The 22,112-nt window shown below is 42.8% G+C and overlaps 1 protein-coding gene across 1 annotated transcript in view; it reads left to right on the top strand.

Moving 5' to 3' along the window:
- KBTBD2 (kelch repeat and BTB domain containing 2) overlaps window positions 1-5,243 on the top strand; it is a 49,314-nt gene extending 44,071 nt beyond the window's left edge. Inside the window, exon 4 of the mRNA XM_068236581.1 lies at window positions 2,180-5,243. Within this exon, the coding sequence (XP_068092682.1) occupies window positions 2,180-3,712 (1,533 nt within the window). The 3' untranslated portion in view covers window positions 3,713-5,243. The remainder of the gene's footprint in view (window positions 1-2,179) is intronic.
- The last annotated feature ends 16,869 nt before the right edge of the window (window positions 5,244-22,112 follow it).

Below are 22,112 nucleotides of genomic sequence, written 5' to 3'. Positions count from 1 at the left end.
AGAAGTGCACGCTAGTTCGTAGGCTGACAGCGGGGTAGCCTGTGAAGTTATGTGCATGCTGGTGCGGTAGCTGCTGACAGCGGGAGCGCCGGGACGAAAGGGAAAGCCAGGGAGCCGGTAAAGTTAGTGCCCCCGCCGCATGCTCGTTCGTAGGCTGCTGACAGCACGAGTGCAGGGAGAAAGCCAGAGAGCCGATGAAGTTAGTGCCCCATCAGCAGTCCTCTCCACACTGGACGCCGCACATTGGAAAGAGAAAGCAGGATTCGGAGCCCATGGCTGGGTAAGTAAGCCCTTCCTGCACCTGCTTGTGGGGGACACCTGGCCGCACATTCGGTCTATAAGACGCAGGGACTTTTTCTCTCCACTTTTGGGGGAGGAAAAGTGCGTCTTATAGTCTGTAAAATACGGTAATTATGGGCAGCACTATATAACTGTGTGTGTACACACACTTATCTCTATCTCTTAAAGGAACACCATCAAAGTTGACCTTTTTTTTTAACACTTTCAATGGGCAGGAGGGCCTTTCTTATGACTTTTATAGTGCTAGTAAAAGGAGGGAAAAACATCCTTCCCCTTGTCAGTTTGTATGGAGAGCTAGGTTGTCTGGTGAGGTGACAGGCTGTGGACAGGCAGCTATAACGCTCTCTCATTCACTTTGCACACTGTCCTGCTTGTATAAACAAAGCATGCTATGCTGACAGAAGTGTGTTGTGGCTGGGCAGATCATTGTATGAAATCTGCCCGCCCACAGCACACTCCTGTCAGCGTAGCGTGCTTTTGTTTATACAAGCAGGACAGTGTTCAGAGTGAATGAGAGAGCGTTATAGCTGCTCGCCCACAGCCAATCACTTCACCTGACACCATAGCCCTCTATACGAACTGATAAGGGGAAGGATGTTTTTTTCCCCTTTTACTAGCACTATAAGTCATCAGAACAACAACAAATAACATTTGTAAAGCGCTTTTCTCCTGTAGGACTCAAAGCACAGAAAGGCCCTCCTGCCTATTTAAGGTGTTTAGAAAAAAATGGTCAACTTTGATACTGTTCCTTTTATCATATTCTGTGGTGCTGTACAGATTTAAAGGACAACTGAAGTAAGAGTGGGGGCTGCATATTTATTTCCTTTTAAGCAATACCAGTTGCTTTGCTGTCCTGCTGATCCTTGGTCTTTTAGCCATAGACCCTAAAAAAAATGCTGCAGATCAGATGTTTCTGACTTTACCAGATCTGGCAACTTTAAAAGGGAATCCAATATGGCAGCATCCATCTACATCTCACTTCAGTTGTCCTTTAAATTAAAACTGGCACACCCAACACCCATGACCACCCTGGGTTGCTTTTGCCCTGTACAGCTAGTATACACAACTTTGTTTTTGTTTTTTTTACAGCAGTAAACATTGGTTTGCTGTTATGTGTACACTAATTATCACTGTATTTACTTCAAATGATTTGTTTTGTTACCATTGCACCTGACTGGATATTTGTGGATGCTGTGATACTTTTGGTTGCCATTCTCCTTGAGTAAATCTTAAAGAGAGCACGAGGTGGGCTCAAAAAATAAAAAGTAGGCTACTCAAACTGCAGGGCAGATCAAGCAGCGGCATAAACCGCCGCTCCCCTGGGCTGCAATGGCTCACTTTCACTTGCGTGACCCCTGGGCCTCAATGCTGCACTGAGAGACTGTGTTGTCTCTCATAGCGTGCAGGGAGGGGGGTGGGGAGCGGCAGGGGAGAGAGCTGCCCAATGACAGCTCAGGAAACCCTGTAGGAATGCCCCTGGCGGGGGGGTTTAAACGGGGTATTCCTTTCCCCTCTGTTTACCTCTGAGTTAACTACAAATCTTGTATAGCGCTGGGGCTAGTCATGTCATTAGGCAAAGAACATGGTCATGGGTTTTAAACGGGGTATTCCTTTCCCCTCTGTTTACCTCTGAGTTAACTACAAATCTTGTATAGCGTTGGGGCTAGTCATGTCATAGGCAAAGCCATGTCATTAGGCAAAGAACATGGCTCTGTGTCCCATCTGCCCCCCAAAGATCCACCTCTGGTTCTCTTTAAACACTGTCAAGTTTTACTGGCTGCATGTATTATATTGTCATATGTTCAAAATGGTAGGAGACCAAAATCATTTGTGTTCAGTTTTAAATTAATACTCAGATATGTATATATTTTTTTTATAGGTGGAAGATGTGTTACAGCTCTGTAGAGAATATTTAATTAAGAAAATAAACGCCAAAAACTGTGTCCGGCTGATGAGTTTTGCTGACTTGTTCAGTTGTGAAGAATTGAAGCAATGCGCCAAAAGAATGGTGGAGCACAAGTTCACCGCAGTCTATCGCCAGGAAGCTTTCATGCAGCTCTCTAGTGAGCTTTTGATAGATCTTGTGAGCAGTGACAATCTGAATGTGGAAAAGGAGGAAACTGTAAGGGAGGCAGCAATGTCTTGGCTAGATTACAACACTGTGTCACGCTCACAGTACTTATCCACTGTTTTAAGCCACCTGCGCATTGATGCTCTTTCTGAGGTTATTCAGCGGGAGTGGTTTCAAGGTTTGCCACCAAACGATAAATCTGTAGTGGTTCAAGGACTGTACAAATCCATGCCCAGATTCTTCAAACCAAGACTTGGGATGACAAAAGAAGAGATGATCATCATAATTGAAGCTGCTCTTGAAAACCCTGGTTGCTATTCTACAATCTGTTACAGTCCTCAGGCAGAGAAAGTTTACAAGATTTGTAATCCACCTTCGGAACTACACAAAATTGGGGCCGTAGTAACTCCTGATAACGATATTTTTATTTCTGGAGGACAAGTACCTTTAAAAACAACCAAAAGCAATCACAGCAAGCCAGGCAAACTTCAGGCAACTTTCAGGGCTGTGAATTGTTTTTATTGGTTTGATGCTCAGCTAAATACCTGGATTCCAAAGACCCCCATGCTTTGTGTTCGAATAAAGCCATCTTTAATTTGGTGTGATGGTTACATCTATGCAGTAGGTGGCGACAGTGTAGGTGGTGAACTGAACCGAAGAACAGTAGAAAGATATGACTGTGAAAAAGATGAATGGACTCTAATGAGCCCTTTGCCATGTGCTTTTTCATGGAGTGTTGCAGTAGTGGTCAATGATTGCATATACGTAATGGCTTTTAACCTGACATACTGCTTCATTCCACGGTCTGGAATCTGGGTAGAAATGGCTAAGAGACAAACTAGTAGGTGCTTTGCTTCTGCTGCAGCCTTTGATGGCAAAATCTTCTACCTCGGAGGTCTGCAAACAGACAACAACTCTGGTGTGCGACTCCCATCCAGCACTTTGGATGGCTCCTGTGTAGCAGTTGAAATATATGATGTTCATAAGAATGAATGGTACATGGCAGCCAGTATACCTGCCAAACGCTTTGCTGATCCCTGTGTACGAGCAGTGGTTATCTCCAATTCCTTGTGTGTCTTTATTCGAGAGACTCATATGAATGAAAAAGCAAAATATGCCATTTATCAATATGATATTGACCTTGACCAATGGTTTCTACGGCAGCAAATATCTGAGCGTGTGCTTTGGGACTTGGGAAAAGAGTTCCGATGCACTGTTGGGAAGTTGTACCCATCCTGTTTAGAAGTATCTCCGTGGAAACCTCTAACACATGTTTTTTCACAAGATGGTGCAGTTGACTTTGAACTTGATGGGCACATGGTTACTCTACCCCCTGTATAGCAAGTGGGCTAGAGGCAAGAGTACATGTATGCATGGATCTCCTTTCCTCAACTAAAGCTCTTCAATTTTGGAGGTGGGCTGTGGAATACCGTATATTTGCACCGCTTACTTTTGGAAGGTGTTTTTGTTTTTAAATAATGCCCATAAAGCATTTATATAGCGGGATATGCTTCCATTATCAGGAGTATTTGACCAGCTAATGGGAAACTATATATTAACCTTAGCATTTGGTTTACCAAGAGCAATTCACTTTTATCCCTGTGTAACACCCACCACCGTTCCTTACTAAGGGAGTTAAGGAGAGAAAATAATGACAAGACTGTAAGCATAGCTGCTTTGTCAGAAAATCTTCCATTATCCATATTCCTTTTCCTTAGCAATCCATTTAATGTGCTGGACTGTGCACACTGTGTGATTGGATTTCTTTGATCTATAATCCCCAGGGATACAATGTGTTTACTTAAGAGACTTTAACTTTTTCTAAAACTTCAAGATTGCCTCCTCATATTTACTACTGTATAAAATTGCTTTCCTTTTGCATACTGTATACTCCTAAAAGAGGAATAATCTTTGTTGTGTGATATCATCTCCAGAAAGAACATTCTCAAGCCTTGTTTCCTTTCAGTGCTATGTAAAAATTAAAAAAAATAAAAATAAAAAACTTAGTATGTTTACCTAGAGACCCACAGCAAGCTTGACTTGGAAGTAGTAGAAGAAATATGCAGACAACCTGCAGGTTTTATTTTTTACGAAGTGATGTATCACCAAAGTCCCACTTTAACATGTAACCTATATTATATATATATATATTTTTTGCTAAACTCAATCTTTCCTGTTGGTGGGAAATGTATTTCATTTGATAACACAGGTCAATACAATGGCTGCAGGTTCAGTCAAGCTGTGCAAGGAGCATGTTTTTCTGTTGTCAATAAACCTGTACAATTCTGTTGTAGAATACAGGTCTTCCAGAATGGCCTTGTAACGTTCTTTCTGGCGTAACTGGGCATCCAACGTATTTGCCAGCCCCTCATAGTACGGGTCCCTGTGGAGCTTTAACCCTTTTACTGCTGCCTTGCAGTGAAAGGATTAAATAGAGCATTCACCTTTTGTAATAGTGTTGTCTGCTCACTCATAAAACCCTGCTGCTGATGTATTTTCCTTTCCCTTCCCTCCATTTGTACATTTATTGTTGAATTACCAGGTCTTATATCATTTTTAACTTAACAAGCATTTACTGTAGTGTGATTGTGTATCGATATACCCTAGATTTTTTTTTTTTCCTCCTCGGGAAGGGAAAAGAACTGTTCAGGAATACCTAACTTGGCACTCTAGTGCATGAGCGAGCAGATATCTTGTGCTACTCCGGCATTACTACCAATCCCAGGAACCACTAGCAGTAGAGGGGCACTGTCGCCAACTTAACATGAGCACAGGTGCTTCATGACAAACCCTACTAGCATGTTCAGCTGCATTATGTTCTGGCACTGTATTTTGAATGAAATTAATTTATTAAAAAGCAAATTAAAGTGAATGTAGTTGTTTCTTGCTGTGACTTGTTTATTTAAGGATATGTACAGATTTGAGTGAGTAATGATAATTTAACTGGGGCTTTTACGGCCACCTGCAGATGTCCTGTGCCTGCGCCAGGACAAACTGATCCTCCAGACCTCCGCACCGAGCTAGTTTTGTTTCCGCCAGGCCACTGTGCCTATGCCGCTCTGGCTGTATGCAGCCGGGTGCGCTCTGCACAAGCGCATGACGTACGATAACTTTATATGCGCAAAGCACACCCGGCTGCGGTCACATGCTGTAGGATGCGTGTAGCTGGGACAGTGATGTCCAGAGGAGGGTGGCGGAAGGCAATTAAGAAGATCGGAGGGGCAGAAAGGAGAACTGAGGGGAGTGGTGGACATCAGGATGGCTCCCCATACATGCCTGCTCCCTGAACTCCCCCCCCCCCCCGCCTTTTTCTCCTATCTACTTTGACTGGAGTTCTTTAACCACTTCCCGACCGCCTAACGCACAGAGGCGGCCGGGAAGTGGAGCCCTTAAGGACCGGCTCACCCACAGAGGCGGCGGTCCATTTAAGGGCATGGGCGGAGCGATCGCGTCATCCGTGACGCGATCCTCCGCCGGCGCCTGTCACCGCTCGCTCGCCGCAACATCCCGCCGGCTATACGGAAGCGCCGGCGGGATGTTAACCCCGCGATCGCCGCATACAAAGTGTATAATACACTTTGTAATGTTTACAAAGTGTATTATACAGGCTGCCTCCTGCCCTGGTGGTCCCAGTGTCCGAGGGACCACCAGGGCAGGCTGCAGCCACCTTAGTCTGCACCCAAGCACACTGATTTCTCCCCCCCCCTGCCCCAGATCGCCCACAGCACCCATCAGACCCCCCCCTGCCCACCCCCCAGACCCCTGTTTGCACCCAATCACCCCCCTAATCACCCATCAATCACTCCCTGTCACTATCTGTCAACGCTATATTTTTTTTATCCCCCCCCCTGCTCCCTGCCCCCTCCTGATCACCCCCACCCCTCAGATTCTCCCCAGACCCCCCCCCCCTGTTTACTGTATGCATCTATCCCCCTGATCACCTGTCAATCACCCCCTGTCACTGCCACCCATCAATCAGCCCCTAACCTGCCCCTTGCGGGCAATCTGATCACCCCCCCACACCAATAGATCGCCCACAGATCCGACATCAGATCACCTCCCAAATCCATTGTTTACATCTATTCGCTCCTCTAAACACCCACTAATTACCCATCAATCACCCCCTATCACCACCTGTCACTTTTACCTATCAGATCAGACCCTAATCTGCCCCTTGCGGGCACCCAATCACCCGCCCACACGCTCAGATTGCCATCTGACCCCCCCTTATCAATTCACCAGTGCATTAATTACATCTGTTCTTCCCTGTAATAACCCACTGATCACCTGTCAATCACCTGCCAATCACCCATCAATCACCCCCTGTCACTGCCACCCATCAATCAGCCCCTAACCTGCCCCTTGCGGGCAATCTGATCACCCACCCACACCATTAGATCGCCCGCAAACCCGCCGTCAGATTACCTCCCAAATGTATCATTTACATCTGTTATCTTCTCTAAACACCCACTAATTACCCATCAATCACCCCCTATCACCACCTGTCACTGTTACCTATCAGATCAGACCCTAATCTGCCCCTTGCGGGCACCCAATCACCCGCCCACACGCTCAGATTGCCCTCAGACCCCCCCCCTTATCAATTCGCCAGTGCATTAATTACATCTGTCCTTCCCTGTAATAACCCACTGATTACCTGTCAATCACCTATCAATCACCCCCTGTCACTGCCACCCATCAATCAACCCCTGTCACTGCCACCCATCAATCACCCGCTGTCACTGCCACCCATCAATCAGCCCCTAACCTGCCCCTTGCGGGCAAACTGATCACCCACCCACACCAATAGATCGCCCGCAGATCCGACATCAGATCACCACCCAAGCACAGTGTTTCCATCTATTCTCTACCCTAAACACCCACTAATTACCCATCAATCACCCCCTGTCACTGCTACCTATCAGATTAGACCCCTATCTGCCCCTAGGGCACTCAATCACCCGCCCACACCCTCAGAATGCCCTCAGACCCCAGCCCTGATCACCTCGCCAGTGCATTGCTTGCATCTATTCCCCCCTCTAATCACACCTTGAGACACCCATCAATCACCTCCTGTCACCCCCTAGCACACCTACCCATCAGATCAGGCCCCAATTTGCCCCGTGTGGGCTCCTGATCACTCGGCCAAACCCTCAGACCCCCTTCCGATCACCTCCCCAGTGCATTGATTGCATCTATTTTCCCCTCTAACCACCCCCTGAGACACCCATCAATCACCTCCTGTCACCCCCCTAGCACTCCTATCCATCAGATCAGGCCCAATACAACCTGTCATCTAAAAGGCCACCCTGCTTATGACCGGTTCCACAAAATTCGCCCCCTCATAGACCACCTGTCATCAAAATTTGCAGATGCTTATACCCCTGAACAGTCATTTTGAGACATTTGGTTTCCAGACTACTCACGGTTTTGGGCCTGTAAAATGCCAGGGCGGTATAGGAACCCCACAAGTGACCCCATTTTAGAAAAAAGACACCCCAAGGTATTCTGTTAGGTGTATGACGAGTTCATAGCAGATTTTATTTTTTGTCAAAAGTTAGCGGAAATTAATTTTTATTGGGTTTTTTTTCACAAAGTGTCATTTTTCACTAACTTGTGACAAAAAATAAAATCTTCTATGAACTCGCCATACACCTAACGGAATACCTTGGGGTGTCTTCTTTCTAAAATGGGGTCACTTGTGGGGTTCCTATACTGCCCTGGCATTTTAGGGGCCCTAAACCGCGAGGAGTAGTCTAGAAAACAAATGCTTCAAAATGACCTGTGAATAGGACGTTGGGCCCCTTAGCGCACCTAGGCTGCAAAAAAGTGTCACATGTGATACCGCCGTACTCAGGAAAAGTAGTATAATGTGTTTTGGGGTGTATTTTTACACATACCCATGCTGGGTGGGAGAAATTTCTATGTAAATGGACAATTGTGTGTAAAAAAATCAAACAAATTGTCATTTACAGAGATATTTCTCCCACTTAGCATGGGTATGTGTAAAAATACACCCCAAAACGCATTATACTACTTCTCCTGAGTACAGCGGTACCACATGTGTGGCACTTTTTTACACCCTAAGTACGCTAAGGGGCCCAAAGTCCAATGAGTACCTTTAGGATTTCACAGGTCATTTTGCGACATTTGGTTTCAAGACTACTCCTCACGGTTTAGGGCCCCTAAAATGCCAGGGCAGTATAGGAACCCCACAAATGACCCCATTCTAGAAAGAAGACACCCAAAGGTATTCCGTACGGAGTATGGTGAGTTCATAGAAGATTTTATTTTTTGTCACAAGTTAGCGGAAAATGACACTTTGTGAAAAAAAACTATTAAAATCAATTTCCGCTAACTTGTGACAAAAAAATAAAAACTTCTATGAACTCACCATACTCCTAACGGAATACCTTGGGGTGTCTTCTTTCTAAAATGGGGTCATTAGTGGGGTTCCTATACTGCCCTGGCATTTTAGGGGCCCTAAACCGTGAGGAGTAGTCTTGAAACAAAAATGACCTGTGAAATTCTAAAGGTACTCATTGGACTTTGGGCCCCTTAGTGCAGTTAGGGTGCAAAAAAGTGCCACACATGTGGTATCGCCGTACTCGGGAGAAGTAGTACAATGTGTTTTGGGGTGTATTTTTACACATACCCATGCTGGGTGGGAGAAATACCTCTGTAAATGACAATCTTTTGATTTTTTTACACACAATTGTCCATTTACAGAGGTATTTCTCCCACCCAGCATGGGTATGTGTAAAAATACACCCCAAAACACATTGTACTACTTCTCCCGAGTATGGCGATACCACATGTGTGGCACTTTTTTGCACCCTAACTGCGCTAAAGGGCCCAAAGTCCAATGAGTACCTTTAGGATTTCACAGGTCATTTTGAGAAATTTCGTTTCAAGACTACTCCTCACGGTTTAGGGCCCCTAAAATGCCAGGGCAGTATAGGAACCCCACAAATGACCCCATTTTAGAAAGAAGACACCCCAAGGTATTCCGTTAGGAGTATGGTGAGTTCATAGAAGATTTTATTTTTTGTCAAAAGTTAGCGGAAATTGATTTTAATTGTGTTTTTTCACAAAGTGTCATTTTCCGCTAACTTGTGACAAAAAATAAAATCTTCTATGAACTCGCCATACTACTAACGGAATACCTTGGGGTGTCTTCTTTCTAAAATGGGGTCATTTGTGGGGTTCCTATACTGCCCTGGCATTTTAGGGGCCCTAAACCGTGAGGAGTAGTCTTGAAACGAAATTTCTCAAAATGACCTGTGAAATCCTAAAGGTACTCATTGGACTTTGGGCCCTTTAGCGCAGTTAGGGTGCAAAAAAGTGCCACACATGTGGTATCGCCGTACTCAAGAGAAGTAGTATAATGTGTTTTGTGGTGTATTTTTACACATACCCATGCTGAGTGGGAGAAATATCTCTGTAAATGGACAATTGTGTGTAAAAAAAAATTAACAAATTGTCATTTACAGAGATATTTCTCCCACCCAGCATGGGTATGTGTAAAAATACACCCCAAAACACATTATACTACTTCTCCTGAGTACGGCAATACCACATGTGTGGCACTTTTTTGCAGCCTAACTGCGCTAAGGGGTCCAAAGTCCAATGAGCACCTTTAGGCTTTACAGGGGTGCTTACAATTTAGCACCCCCCAAAATGTCAGGACAGTAAACACACCCCACAAATGATCCCATTTTGGAAAGTAGACCCTTCAAGGTATTCAGAGAGGGGCATGGTGAGTCCGTGGCAGATTTCATTTTTTTTTTCGCAAGTTAGAAGAAATGGAAACTTTTTTTTTTTTTTTCTCACAAAGTGTCATTTTCCGCTTACTTGTGACAAAAAATAATATCTTCTATGAACTCACTATGCCTCTCAGTGAATACTTTGGGATGTCTTCTTTCCAAAATGGGGTCATTTGGGGGGTATTTATACTATCCTGGAATTCTAGCCCCTCATGAAACATGACAGGGGGTCAGAAAAGTCAGAGATGCTTGAAAATGGGAAAATTCACTTTTTGCACCATAGTTTGTAAACGCTATAACTTTTACCCAAACCAATAAATATACACTGAATGGGTTTTTTTTTTTATCAAAAACATGTTTGTCCACATCTTTCGCGCTGCATGTATACAGAAATTTTACTTTATTTGAAAAATGTCAGCACAGAAAGTTAAAAAAATCATTTTTTTGCCAAAATTCATGTCTTTTTTGATGAATATAATAAAAAGTAAAAATCACAGGAGCAATCAAATAGCACCAAAAGAAAGCTTTATTAGTGACAAGAAAAGGAGCCAAAATTCATTTAGGTGGTAGGTTGTATGAGCGAGCAATAAACCGTGAAAGCTGCAGTGGTCTGAATGGAAAAAAAGTGGCCGGTCCTTAAGGGGTAGAAAGCCCTAGGTCCTCAAGTGGTTAATGCGTGTTTAATATTTAGTTCCCTAATAGGTGCAAAATGTTTAGGTATTAAAAAAAAAAAAAGCTTCTTTAAATAAATAAGTCTTGACATGATTTTATTTCCCAAGCTCAGAAACTCTCGGACCCCCCCGGGAGCTCTCTAGTCATCTCCGAGTTAGAGAGTTAGAGTTGTAAACGTACATCATTGCTCAGTTGAAAAACAAAAGTAGAAAAAAGAAAAACAAAAAGAACAAAGGGTAAGCCAAGCTGGCTAGCAAAGAGAGTCTGGGAGGAAATGAAGAAGAAGGAAATAACAGATCAATTTAAAAAGAACGGTGCAATAATTTTGAGAAACTTCTTAAACCTCCCCTAAGAAAGATTTAATTGTGTGCGCTTTCTGGGGTGTAGCAGGCATTTGCTCAGAAGCCCTCTGTCTATATGGAGGCCTCCATTTTCTTTCTCCCCGTGCCACAGAAATGCAGATGATGGCTTATTTTCCTTGCCAGGAAATGTAACCATATCAATGAAGTACATTTCCTGGCATACATCATGCATCCCTGGCATGCATTGTAACTGTCAAGGACACAGGAAGTCACCACAGGAATTTAAACCTGTGGCACAGAAACATGGATGTTTCCAAATGCACCCCTGTAATAAGTAAATGCATGCTGGGATGTGTCTGATTTGTGAGGCTGAGGGGGGAATGGAGCCATCTGTCTCACATGCTGAGAAACTGAGACTCCCAGACTGGAGTGCAGATAATTCACTTTGTAATAAAAACTTTGTAGTATACTGTGTATGTATGTATGTGTGTATATATCTATATCTCTTTTCTCCCATAGGACTTGAAGCGATTAGGCACTCTCAGATTCAGTGGTTGGTAGTAGGATGAATATACAGTGGAGGAAATAATTATTTGACCCCTCACTGATTTTGTAAGTTTGTCCAATGACAAAGAAATGAAAAGTCTCAGAACAGTATCATTTCAATGGTAGGTTTATTTTAACAGTGGCAGATAGCACATCAAAAGGAAAATCGAAAAAATAACCTTAAATAAAAGATAGCAACTGATTTGCATTTCATTGAGTGAAATAAGTTTTTGAACCCTCTAACAATAAAAGACTTAATACTTAGTGGAAAAACCCTTGTTTGCAAGCACAGAGGTCAAACGTTTCTTGTAATTGATGACCAAGTTTGCACACATTTTAGGAGGAATGTTGGTCCACTCCTCTTTGCAGATCATCTCTAAATCCCTAAGGTTTCGAGGCTGTCTCTGTGCAACTCTGAGCTTGAGCTCCCTCCATAGGTTTTCTATTGGATTAAGGTCTGGAGACTGACTAGGCCACTCCATGACCTTAATGTGCTTCTTCTTGAGCCGCTCCTTTGTTGCCTTTGCTGTATGTTTTGGGTCATTGTCATGCTGGAACACCCATCCACGACCCATTTTCAGTTTCCTGGCAGAGGAAAGGAGGTTGTCGTTCAGTATTTCACGATACATGGCTCCGACCATTTTCCCGTTAATGCGATTAAGTTGTCCTGTGCCCTTAGCAGAAAAACACCCCCAAAGCAAAATGTTTCCACCCCCATGCTTGACGGTGGGGACGGTGTTTTGGGGGTCATAGGCAGCATTTTTCTTCCTCCAAACACAGCGAGTTGAGTTAATGCCAAAGAGCTCTATTTTGGTCTCATCAGACCACAGCACCTTCTCCCAGTCACTCACAGAATCATTCAGGTGTTCATTGGCAAACTTCAGACGGGCCTGCACATGTGCCTTCTTGAGCAGGGGGACCTTGTGAGCCCTGCAGGATTTTAATCCATTGCGGTGTAATGTGTTTCCATTGGTTTTCTTGGTGACTGTGGTCCCTGCTAATTTGAGGTCATTCACTAACGCCTCCCGTGTTGTTCTAGGATGCTTTTTCACTTTTCTCAGAACCATTGACACCCCACGAGGTGAGATCTTGCGTGGAGCCCCAGAGCGAGGTCGATTGATGGTCATTTTGTACTCCTTCCATTTTCGAACAATCGCACCAACAGTTGTCACCTTCTCTCCCAGCTTCTTGCTAATGGTTTTATAGCCCATTCCAGCCTTGTGCAGGTCTACAATTTTGTCTCTGACATCATTGGACAGCTCTTTGGTCTTTCCCATGTTGGAGAGTTTGGAGTCTGCTTGATTGATTGATTCTGTGGACAGGTGTCTTTTATACAGGTGACTAGTTAAGACAGGTGTCCTTAATGAGGGTGACTAATTGAGTATTAGTGTCTAACCACTCTGTGGGAGCCAGAACTCTTAATGGTTGGTAGAGGTTCAAAAACTTATTTCACTCAATGAAATGCAAATCAGTTGCTATCTTTAATTTAAGGTTATTTTTTCGATTTTCCTTTTGATGTGCTATCTGCCACTGTTAAAGTAAGCCTACCATTGAAATTATACTGTTCTGAGACTTTTCATTTCTTTGTCATTGGACAAACTTACAAAATCAGTGAGGGGTCAAATAATTATTTCCTCCACTGTATGTATATAATAACACACACTCTCACACATACACTCATACACACTCACACACACTTCATCCGAGTCACCAGCCTCAGAAATCGCAGGTTAACAGCATCTCAGATTAGAGACCCAGTCAATGCCACACAGAGTTCTAGCAGCAGACACATCTCTAGAACAACTGTTAAGAGGAGACTGTGTGAATCAGGCCTTCATGGTAGAATATGTTCTAGGAAACCACTGCTAAGGACAGGCAACAAGCAGAAGAGTCTTGTTTGGGCTAAAGAACACAAGGAATGGACATTAGACCAGTGGAAATCTGTGCTTTGGTCTGGTGAGTCCAAGTTTGAGATCTTTGGTTCCAACCACCGTGTCTCTGTGCGACGCAAAAAAGGTGAATGGATGGTCTCTACATGCCTGGTTCCCACTGAGAAGCATGGAGGAGGAGGATTTCTTGCCTTATAAATGGCCAAACGTGTTAATTCATAGTTTGGATGCCTTCAGTTCATAGTTGGATGCCGTCACCCACACCCACACCCACAACACTTCTTGGTTAGCGGCCATGTTTTTTGTTTCTAAACACTGCCTAAACCTGGCTATTAAAAGCCAGGATCGTGGCAGGAAACTGCAAAGAGGGATCCAGGAGATCACAGTGACTCAGTTAGTATGTTTTTTTAATATACAAGTTGGACAGTACAGATTCTCTAAAGAAAACCTGAGCTAAGAATAGTCAAAATAAACCTACACCGGTCATACTTGCCCCCCGTGTTGTCTACTCCTCAATCTCTTTCTCCTCTCCCGCATCATGTTTGTCCACTGTGATCAATGAAATTCTCTGTCCTCCATTTTGAAAATGGCCATTACCCCATAACCGCTTTCTGGTTAGCACACTGTTAAACTGTAACATCGCCCACTTGAGCCATAGGGAAACATGGAGATTACATGGCACATAATTTGTCCTCTCAGCTATAACTGACAGCAACTGATATATAACTGACAGCAATTGATATATTTCAGTTCTTACAAAATGTTGTCGGAACTGGAAGGGATCATTGTTAGAAGAAAATGGTGAGCTTCTGAGAGGAACTGATGGCAAGGTAACTATGTAATGTTTATTTGAAATTACCTCATCTGTTTGTTTGTTTTAAATTTTACTCGGTTCAGGTTCCGTTTAAGGAGTTTTTCAGAGACCTCTTGGTATTTGTTGAGCATGCAGCAAATCCTTACCCTCAGACTGCATGTCTGTAGCAGGCAACAGTTTGGGGGTCCATGATACTGTACAGATGCATGCATCACTAAACCGCAGCAGACCGATACATCTGTACAGCATTGGGAACCCAAACTGCTACCCTAGCGATCTTATCACTACAGGTGGGCAGTCATTAGAGATTTGCACATATCTTTTTCTGATGTTGATTTGTTTTGTTTTTTTGGTAACCTTTAACCACTTTGAAACCCTTGCTACGCTTATCTACTCCCCACAGAACTTTACCTGGGGCTCAGGGGAGTAGATAGGCGTACTTGTGGTAAACAGTGTGCTGTATGCCCAATAAGCTATCTGATTATGTATATAGGGTATCATTTTAACCGTGACAAGTGAGAGAATAGATTTTGTGGTGTTTGACAACTGAGGGATAAGTCATGTGATTTTTTTTTACCGGAAAACTGAATGAAAAGCAATAAAACTGTTATTTTCATGTACTCTATACCCCCAAATAAATACTTGTAAAAACAACAAAAGTGACAGCATTGAAAAGAGAATACACAGTTACCCTAGGGACTTAGCTTTTAAAATATGTATGCCATGAGAGTGTATTACTGTTAATCATGAAGAAAAGGGCTTTTAATTACTGATAGAGTACAATGAGAAAACAAAAAACACAAACCAGAAACTAATATATTTTCGCCATACATTGTACTAGGAACATTATTTAAATGTTGAGATAACCAGGACAAATTAGCAAATAGAATGTGTGTGTTTTACCTATGGTAACATTGTTTATTTGAAAACTATAGTGGATGGAAATGGAGAAATAGTGTATTTTTTCTTTTTTTTTCTCATTTTTCCCTTTAAAATGCACAGATAATAACATAATTACTAAAAGCAAATATCACCCTCACAAAGCATAATTTGTGGCAAAAAAAACAAGATATAGATCATTTACATCTGATGAGTAGCAATAAAGTTATTGGTGAATGAATGGGAGGAGCGCTGAAATGTGAAAATTGCTCTGGTTTTTAAGCAAAAAACCCTGTGGTGCTGAAGTGGTTAATGAATGATTGTTGCTATTTGCTATAGCAACAATCATTCACATTGGTGGCTTTCATTCCTGGATGTATTGCTGGGAATACACAATGAGTGTTTTGGGGAGATAAATGGCTCAACTGATGAGGTCCAATCTGATTTCTATCGTTCTTCTGATCAATTTTCTCATGGAAGTGAATGGAAATTGACCAGAAAATTGATCGGAAAGTAAATTGGCCAAAAAAACTAATTGTGTATTCCCAGCATAAGACTCGCATCCAGGAACCTAAAAGTGGTTAATGAGAAGAATTTTGATTCATTTTTTTTTTTTTTACTGTTTTGCTGACTTAGTTCTTAAAGTTGCATCCCCCTGCGGTTTAAGCCGGGTACAATTCAAACCGCAGATCAACCTTGACATCAGCTTATGTAGCACAGTAACAACACTACCCTGTACAGGAAGTAAACCGATCACTTCCTGTATACGGCAGCGCTTACTGGACTGCATTAGCTGCCTTTTCCACTGATCTACAGTTTGCATTATGCCCGGCATAAACCGCAAGGGGATCCAACTTTCTTAAAGAGAAACTCTAACCAAGAATTGAATTTTATCCCAATCAGTAGCTGATACCCCCTTTTACATGAGAAATATATTGCTTTTCACAAACAGACCATCAGGGAGCGCTGTATGACTGATTTTGTGCTGAAACCCCTCCCACAAGAAGTTCTGGGACTGCGGTACTTTTGGCAGTTTGTTACAATGTAACAAGGTTCACAGACAGGAAATAGCTGTTTACAGCTGTCTCTAACAGCCAAAACAGCTAGCAGCAGCTACATAACCTGCCCACAGTAAAAATATCACCATGTAATAAATGTCAGAATGTAAATCGGGGAGAGGAAAGATTTTACAATGAGCAAACACTGACTAAATCATTTATACATAATTATTGTAAAAATGAAGCACTTTTTTATTGCATTATTTTCACTGGAGTTCCTCTTTAAGGAGGAGGGCAGGAGCCGGTACAAAGGTAAAGCGGGGGGGGGGGGGGGGGGGTGGGTTGAGATATGGTTATATATTAAAGGGGGATCTGGCTACCCCCACAAAATAAGACCTCCCTGAAAATAAGCCCTAGCACATATTTTGGAAGAAAAATTAATATAAGGCGGTGTCTTATTTTCTGGGAAACATGGTAAATACTTAGGTGTTCTTTTTGACAATAGTAGTTACAGTCAACATTTTCAGCTTGTAGAAGCTATGTGGTCCACCACTTAAGAGCTGTTTTAATTAATGTAACCACTAAGCTGTGAAACAAAACAAAAAAAAAACAAAAAAAAAACCCTCAAATGTCCACAATGACAGAATGATTGTTTGGACACAATCCAAGAGAAATATGATCTCTATGTACTGTAAGTGTTGTGCCTGGAGCCAAGAGCAGTGAAAGAAAATTGGATATCCAAGTGCATGACTAGAGTGCTTCCGATTAAATTGTTTGATCAGCTGTGATTTCATTACCAGAGGCTGCATGCATAAAATCATGCAAAGGGTTATGAGAGGATAGCAGCCAGCGCAGAGGTGAGTTTGAGAGTTAAATCTTCCCCTAGTTTCTTCAGAAGCTTGCAGAACCAGCTTTCATTCCTAGCTAAAGCTTGTTTGGCTTGTGTCCCTAGCAAATTTAGAGAGAAAAAAAAAATCTGGCATTATGTATATGCTAGGGGAGAGGACACTAAATAAAAAGTACCATACATTTGGTAAAATATTACTTTTTTTAAAGGAATACTATCGATCTATGCATTATTATTTTCAAAAAATTTGTATTGGTTTTTCAATATAAAATAACAACTTAACAGTGCAATATCAAAGTGCGTTTTACAAACAACAACTTAGTGCAAATGTATATGCATCGTAAAGTACAACAGAATCTGCAAGGGCAGATAATATTACATGTTGAAACATTTTGGATGTCAGCAGCTCGAAGGCATCAATTACTGACATCCCAAGTCAATATTAAACTAGTATAAAAAGTACTTGAGAAGGGGAAATCACCATACAGTGTCGGCGGTTTAATGATCTTGACAGTTTATACCGTGTAGATTTCTGTGTAGACCAGAGGTCGCGGAAGTACTGAATAATATGATCATGGACCAATCCGTGGGCCACTATAAGTTTGGCCAACATTCTGTGAGTAGCTTTTGTTATATATTGCCTCATCCTGATGGCACAGGGACCATCAGGGAAGAAGTAAGAGAGGAAAGAGAAGAGAGCAGAAGGGAGAATGATAGGAAGAGGGGGAGGTATAAGGAAGATGGTGCCGAGCTGCTACCAACCCCATTGTAGTGATGGAATCAGAAGATAAGGAAGTGCCTAGGTGAGATTGTTCAAGCTATACTGCTGTGAGAGACGCAGGAAGCCAATGGGAATAATGTATAAAGTACGGTTTCCAAACTTTTTCGAACTGAGGGAGTGTCATCTACTGTAGCTTTCATTCTGTCAAAACAGAAGGCATGACTAAGGTTGGATTTCAAAGTATGTAGAGGGAGTGTGGGGGTTCTCCAAGATCGGGCAATTACACGCTTAGCAGCCAGACAAATGTGCATTAGTAGCTTATATTGCGAGTTAGATATGCCTAGGGGTTTTATACCCAGTAAGGCTACTTCGGGAAGTTTGGGGATTTGTAATCTGACTGCAGAATATATAACTTGGTATACCCTACTCCAGAATCTACGCACCCTTGGGCATGACCACAATGTGTATGGCGAAAGGTGCCTTTCTGACCACGAGCTCTGAAGCACAGACCTTTGTGACTAGGATTAAATTTTTCAATTCGGTCTGGTGTTCGATACCATCTCAGTAGTACCTTTATATTGTGTCTCTACCAGCGCTGAGCTAATAGACAGTTGGGGCATTCTTCCACATATACTGAAGGTCCTCAGTTTCTAGAGTGGTATTGAGATCTTTTTCCCATCTGGTGATATATTGTGGTTTAGGAAGATTGGAAGGGGAAATTGTGTTTTTATAGAGCAGAGATATAAGGCCCGGGGCGCCAGGGCATGTGGCACAGATGTGTTCAAACCAAGTCCTGGTGATTAAGGATTTATGGGTTCCGATATATTTCCTGACGAAGTGTGATATTTGTAGGTAACAAAATAGCTCTGTGTCAGGGATTTGTTTGTGTTCCTTTAAAGAGACTCTGTAACAAATTTTTCAGCATTAGTTCTTCTATCCTATAAGTTCCTATGCCTGTTCTAATGTGCCCTGGCTTACTGCAGCCTTTCCTAATTGCACTGTCTCTGTAATAAATCTTATCTCCTTTCCTCTGTCGGGCTAAGGCTTGAATGTGTGGAATGTGCAGTGCTGCTTGTGATTGGATAGAAGTGATATACACCCTCTGCAGGCTCTGTATGACTCACACACTCTGTTTATGTGAGCCTATCACAAGCTGGTTGGTTAGTTTGTAAACACTGCCTAAAACTGTTAATTACAAGCCAGGATTGCAGCAGAGAGTGGCAGAAACAGCACAGAGGGACACAGGAGAAAATAAGGAATAGAATGGTATGCTTTTTAGTGTAAGAATATTAGAGTACAGATTCTCTTTAAGGATGCGAACGATTTAAGAGAGTTGTCCGTCACTAAGCTATATATTGTACTTAGTCCTTTTTGTTGCCACCATTTAAAGGCGGAGGAGTTATGGAGACTTGGGGAAAAGTCAGGGTGGCCCAAGAATGATGTTAGAGGCAAATGTGGGGATTGGAGCTTATCTTTAACCTCCCTAGCGTTCGGGACGAGCTGAGCTCGTTCAGAGACGCTGGAGGGTGCCGCTCAGGCCCCGCTGGGCCGATTTTAATATTTTAAAAAAAAAAACACGCAGCAAGCACTTTGCGTGTTGCAGACGATCGCCGCCGCTCGCTGCCGATGCGCCGCTATCCGTCGCGTAACGAGCACCCCCCCCTTCCCAGACCCTGTGCGCTGCCTGGCCAATCAGTGCCAGGCAGCGCTGAGGGGTGGATCGGGTCTCCCTGTGACATCGCCTACGTCGATGACGTCACGACGTGCGTCGCCATGGCGACGGCGGAAGCCCTCCAGGAAATCCCGTTCAGAACGGGATTTCCGGACGGGCCATTGCGCCGGCGGCGATCGGAGGGGAGGGAGGGACGCCGCACAGAGGGGGCAATCATGTAGCTTAGCGCTAGGCTAGCTACGTGAAAAATAACAAAAAAAAGTGCAAAAAACACGCCAGGGAGGTTAAGTCTGACCTGATTCCAGATCTTCAAAGAATGTACCATAAGTGGGTTTTTAATGGGTTTACGCTGTGCTATAGAGAGCCATAGGAGATTGCAGAGGGATGTGGGGGAACAAATTGAGCGTTCGATATCACGCCAGATGGGGGGGCGTTCTTCCTCTTGCCACAATGTAAGTGGTGCAACTTGTGCCGCTTTATAATATGCTGCCACATTAGGGACACCCAAGCCACCATCTGTAGTGAGACGATATAGCGTAGTTCTAGAGATGCAGGGGATCTATGCATTTATTTTTAAATGCTGTATGTTGTAGCACACATTAGGACAAGTACTAGGAGCAATTTGATTCCTCACACAGCTATTCCTCTCAGCTGTAAAAGCCTCCATCAGTTTTAGATACAAAATGTATCCAATACTGAGGCTCCCAGAGGGCTAGACCGTGTCTCTGCACAGGGGAGTTGCTATCAACTCCTCAGTTTATAGTTTATCACCTTGCTGAAAGAATCTTATTGATATGGTGGTAAGGGGTTAAAGATTCTAGCAATGTGTGTTTATTTTTGCTTCTCTTGACTGATAAAGATACTAATAATGCTAATTGTAAACAGTGGTCTGCCCCTCTCAGCAGCTTGTAAAGTGGATGCAGCCTGAAGTGAATCCTCATCACAAGTAGGCAGCCAGGCAACCAGTCTGAGTGTAAACACAGACTAGTGTTATAGCTAGTTATATTCCAGCAATATTACAGCTCATTTAGTTACCTGTTACCACCTCAGATCAGCCTATTTCTCCTCATGTCTCCTGCATGCTGTGACACAGTGAAATATATTTGTGAGCTGTGTGAGAAATGAATTTTTAAGCAGGGATAGAGGGAGTTAGACGTGGGTGAATAAATAAAGTGCCCCTAGCACTAGTGTTAATGTGTACACTAATATAGACTATTAAAAAAAAAAGTTGTTTCAATCGATAGTATTCCTTTAAGTAAAAAAAAAAAATTCCCAGACTTACCTGTGTGTATACACACACACACGCACGTACACACACACACGTACACACGTTTGGACAACCTTGTTAATTGTCATGATTGTATAAATCGTTGCTTGTTATGATATAAAATGTCAGTTAAATATATCAGATAGGAGACACACGCAGTGATATTTGAGAAGTGATATGAGGGAGGTGCATACATTTGGGCACCACAAAAAAGAAATGAAATCAATATTTAGTAGATCCTCCTTTTGCAGAAATTACAGCCTCTAAACGCTTCCTGTAGGTTCCAATGAGAGTCTGGATTCTGCTTGAAAGTATTTTGGACCATTCCTCTTTACAAAACATCTCTAGTTCATTTACGTTTGATGGCTTCTGAGCATGGACAACTCTCTTCAACTCTCACCACAAATGTTCAATTATATTCAGGTCTGGGGACTGAGATGGCCATTGCAGAACGTTGTACTTGTTACTCTGCATGAATGCCTTAGTGGATTTTGAGCAGTGTTTAGAGTCGTTGTCTTGTTGAAGGATCCAGCCCTGACGCAGCTTCAGCTTTGTCACGGATTCCTGGGCATTGGTCTCCAGAATCTGCTGATACTGAGTGGAATCTATGCGTCTCTCAAACTGATCCCCTTAAACACTCTTTCTCATAATCGGATTCACCTGTGTATGTAGGTCAGGGGTCACTGAGCTTACCAAGCCAATTTGAGTTCCAATAATTAGTTCTAAAGGTTTTGGAATCAATGGCAACCGTGCCCAAATTTATGCACCTGCCTAATTTTATTTAAACTATTACTGCACACTTTCTGTAAATCCAATAAACTTTATTTCACTTCTCAAATATCACTGTGTGTGTCTCCTATATCATATATATAACTGACATTTTGTATCGTAACAACCAACGATTTATACAGGAAAATCATGATGATTAACAAGGTTGCCCAAACTTTTGCATCCCACTGTGTGTGTGTATACTATATATATATATATATATATATATATATTACCAAGGGGTGAGCAGCACAAACCAATTTTTTTTATGCAATTCTATGCAAAGCATGCACGCAGCGCTGGAGGTCCCCAGACTCCATAAGAAATATATAAGTACAGAGGGGCTGCAGCACACAACAGGAAAACAGTGACAGGGGCTCTTGGTTACGCTTTAACGCGCTTAAGCTCACCAACTGCGCCAAAGTGTCCCCAATCTGGTGAGTCCTACTCTACCATGCAAAATGCCAGTTTTTATAAGCAGTCTAGTGGGAACTAAACCAAAAACCCTAAAATGTCAACTAGATGGGAAAAAAGGAAATTAAAAACACCTCACCCTTCACCTAGCTACCAAACGAACTCTCTTAACATGTGCAAAGCACT

The sequence above is a fragment of the Hyperolius riggenbachi genome, chromosome 5 (genome assembly GCF_040937935.1).
Source record: "Hyperolius riggenbachi isolate aHypRig1 chromosome 5, aHypRig1.pri, whole genome shotgun sequence".
Lineage (NCBI taxonomy): Eukaryota > Metazoa > Chordata > Amphibia > Anura > Hyperoliidae > Hyperolius > Hyperolius riggenbachi.
The sequence above is the reverse complement of the archived record's forward strand: the minus strand, read 5'-3'. Positions and strand labels throughout refer to the sequence as shown.